At 35.3% G+C, this 3,874-nt stretch overlaps 1 protein-coding gene across 1 annotated transcript; it reads left to right on the top strand.

Moving 5' to 3' along the window:
• Window positions 1-2,241: 2,241 nt before the first annotated feature.
• Window positions 2,242-3,457, top strand: LOC117791578. The gene is made up of 2 exons (XM_034631365.1): window positions 2,242-2,267; window positions 2,329-3,457. The coding sequence occupies exons 1-2, from the start codon at window positions 2,256-2,258 to the stop codon at window positions 3,379-3,381; spliced, it is 1,065 nt and encodes a 354-aa protein (XP_034487256.1). The 5' UTR covers window positions 2,242-2,255; the 3' UTR covers window positions 3,382-3,457.
• Window positions 3,458-3,874: the final 417 nt, after the last annotated feature.

The raw sequence follows: 3,874 nt of genomic DNA, 5'->3' as shown, positions 1-3,874 counted from the left end.
AATATCAGCAATTGTTGGTATGCTTCTTTAGTTTATTTTTTGGGGTTTTCTGAAATTCTTGTAGAGAAAACATAAACACATCAGCACAACTGTTGTCCTGTGTTGTCCTGCGTTATCCTGCGCACACATGTTGTCCATTTAATTTCAGTTTTGTTTTGTTTTCTCTGCACATTTTTAATGACAATTTCTGCTACAGTTTTCATCGAGTTTCTCTGTTTTCAGTTTCAGTTTTCGACAACAGATTGTTATCTTAATGACTCTATACCTTTTTTTCTCTGGATAGGGGCACGAAAATATATTTTATTGTATTTTAAATATATTTTTCAATTTCATTTTCAACAACTGTTGTCTATTGTTGTCTGTCTGACTGTTTCATCATTGGTCTATTTTCCACTTGGCTGAGACTCTTGAAATGAAAAACTCAAGTGTTTTCATCAGGATGTGCGGTATGGTTAACTCCAAGTGTGTTTGCCTTATGAGCTGGTCATTCAAATAATCCAATACCAAAAATGTGTTGCTTATTTTGTGGTTTTCCACAGCTGTCAGGTCGTGGTTGTAGGTGCCTCTAATGAATTTTCCTAGATGATCCGTGCGAAGTTCTTTAATCTATTTGACAAACTTTTGCTTTCATAATATTTGATTTGATATTTTCTCAAAAGTCATTCCAACTGTTCATTATACAATGAAATATCTAGTAGTTTTTGGAAAAACCTTTTGCAATTTCATGTAAGAGTAAGAGTGCTTGAATTAAAAAATATTTTTAAAACTTTTTTAGTCTGTATTTTCTTCAGCTGTAAATTTTACTTAGGAATGTCACTTCAGCTAAAATATTTCTAGTATTTTTGAGGAATAATCTGTTCTCAGTTTGCTTTACCACGATTGAAATTTCTATTCAATTTAAACATACCTTATGCTTCGATCTGTAGATGGTGGCATGCCACACACATACGAAGTACATGCCCCTGCTCCAAGAAGTTGCACAATTACTTGCACTGACAGCCCCAAAGGTGCCCAGCGACATCTGCTTTGACGTCGTCGTCAATGCTGGCGTCATACATTGACACATAGTCGTAGTCCCCGGAGTAAGAGTGCCTCTAAAGCGGGAAGTACGGGGGAAGGTAAGTACTGTGCGCTTGCTCTCCATCTTGCCACCCTTGCTCCCCTTGTTTCCCTCCTTATACTGCCTACTATCCCTACCTCTCCCTGCTCGAATCGAGGCAGTTTTCCATTCAGTTTTGACAAACGACTGATATTCATCAGTGTCAGTGCGCCCGCTTCCAATGAGACTACCCCTCTACTCCCCCTTTCCACTCGCCCCATATGCCCCTAAAAGGAATGAATATAAAAAGAAGTGGAACTTGCACAGTGCTTTGACTCTTACAACCGCTACAAATCAAAAGAGAATTCCAGTCAACGTCATCGTCGTTGTTGTCTTCTCTGTCGGACGAGAAGATTACTGCTCAGAACATCTGGAGCGCATTAATCGACACATTGTGTGATATGTTTCGTGCTTTGAATTGATCAGTCGCCTTCCCTTGCTAGCTGCTCCCCCAAGAGACCCTCACTTTCGACCTCTTTCCCTCAAAACTCTCTCTTCCATCTTTATAGTTCTTAATTTCCCTATGTCTTTCTAAAAATCCCTTACTAGACTTAACAATCGGACATTTTTTTATATCAGAATTCTTAAGTTCTCTCTTACTCTCGCCTCCTTAACTGGTATGCATCTTAAAAGGAAGCAACCAATACAGGGTGTGCTAAGAAAAAACTAGTATGCAACTTGATTGCAGGATAGAATATTGAGGGGAATTTGAAGGGATGCAACAGGTTGTTAGCAATTGAAACCAGAATTCATACTGAAACCAGTATATATCCAGTAATATATTCTGCAAAGCCAGAATGTTCTTTTTAATATTGATTGACTGGCAGATACGCTGTACACACACAAATTTAATTTTAATCATGGGTTTAAAAACTTTATATATTTTTTTAATATTTTTTAGCTAGATGACATTAAGTGAAATTTACAAAATCGAATCTTCAAACCAAAACAGATAAATTGGATGGTCAAACGAAAAACTAGAATTCTTGTAAATTTATTTGAGTTTTTCTGATGCTACCCATTTAATTACACTAAGTAGTATTGCAATACCATCACTGGCTCTCTCCCAAAGAGGTATAAAAGACAGCCTCTTTCCAATGAGATCTACAGTTTAGTTAAAGTTTGCACGAGGATGCGTCGTATACTCTTCATACAAATGGCTCTATTGGTAAGATGAAGATTAAAAGTATTAGAAGGCATGTATATTAAAATAATAAACGTTATTGCAGTGCCTTGTGAATGCCATACCAGAGGAGGACTTGTCAATTATAAGGCAGCTGGAACTGCTGAGTAATAAAACCTACAATTTGATAGTGCAGAACAAAATAGAATTCTACACATATGCAGCAAAATTAGTTGTTGATTGTAAGGCAGTGAATGCGACGGAACTAAAAAGGTGGCAGCACTGGCTTGATCTGTCGGACGCTGAGAAGATTATTATGACGGAAAAAGCGATAGCAAAATTCGTAGATAGTATGAAAAGTCTTCAAAAAATTCCGTATGATAACTATATTCCCGATGACGAACTGGAATTCAGTCTGAATACACTTACAAATTATGCTTATTGGCGTACACTAAATGATTATCAATATAGAAATCGAGAAATTCTAGAGTCCTTCAGGAATGAAACCGGTCCTAAGATAAAGGAGGTGACCAATACTACAAGACAATCTAATAAAGTTTTCTTTAAATTCTTCGATATCTTTTTGGAAAGGGGACAAGAAAATCTGTTCATGTATTTACAATCTAAGGCCATTAGATACGAAGATAGAGTTCTCTTCTTTGAAGTTTTTCATTTGGCACAGAAGATAATTCAACCCTTCGATAGAAAATACATGTATTACATTAAGAATCAAGTAGAAGCAATGATATCTTGTGAAGTCGTCAATCAAACAGATATGAGTAACTTGAAGTATTTGCACGGTCTGATTAAAGAAAAGATTAAGACTTTAGTAGATTTTGAATTTTTGATAATTTTTAATGCAATTTCAAGCAATTTGCCACAATTTGATCATAGAGAAAATGGAGAGGAATTTGTAAAATGCCTAGCAAATGCTACTCCCAGATATCTTAACAAACTTATAGCCAAAATTGGTCTGGAATTTCTGAATAGGCTGGACAATTTTATCAAAGAGGCCGAGCCAAAGTTGTGTCAAGTGAGCAACATTACAAAGCAACTTAATAAAAGAATTTTCGACGATTTTGCAGACCTTTCAAATCCGGATAACCGTTGGAATGGATTAAGGAGCTTAATTAAAGGCATTTCATTCGTGATTCCCTAAGACTCAGGTGGTATTGTGTCCGCATATATTTTTTTGCAATTAAAAACTTTAACTATTTTAATTTCTAAATATTTAATGTGGGTAACATTTTACAAAGTATAATTTCTAATTTAATTGATTTGTATTAGTTAATAATTATAATTTTATTTGACCTGTACCGTTTCACCTGAATATTTAAATTAAAAAGCTGTGCTAAAAAAACATAGAAATCAAAGTTAATTTCTTACATTTTCAAGTCTTTGTTTCTTTTAAAATCAATAAAAAAAATTTCCAGCAATTCATAAAAACCCACCAAAAACTAGTCGGTCGGTGCTACAGTCGAGCATACTCGACTGTCGGAGACCCCGTACTTACTATCTAAAAGCAGCCACTTCTAAAAATTAAATAATATTTAAGAAAACCTTAAATTCTTATATATAAGCCTACATGAATTTGTCGCCCCTCGAATTTGCTTCCGATATTATAAAAAATTTTATCGGCACCCAGGGAACAC

The sequence above is a fragment of the Drosophila innubila genome (genome assembly GCF_004354385.1).
Source record: "Drosophila innubila isolate TH190305 chromosome 3R unlocalized genomic scaffold, UK_Dinn_1.0 2_E_3R, whole genome shotgun sequence".
NCBI classification, from domain to species: Eukaryota; Metazoa; Arthropoda; class Insecta; order Diptera; family Drosophilidae; genus Drosophila; species Drosophila innubila.
This window is presented reverse-complemented; position numbering and strand designations above follow the sequence as displayed.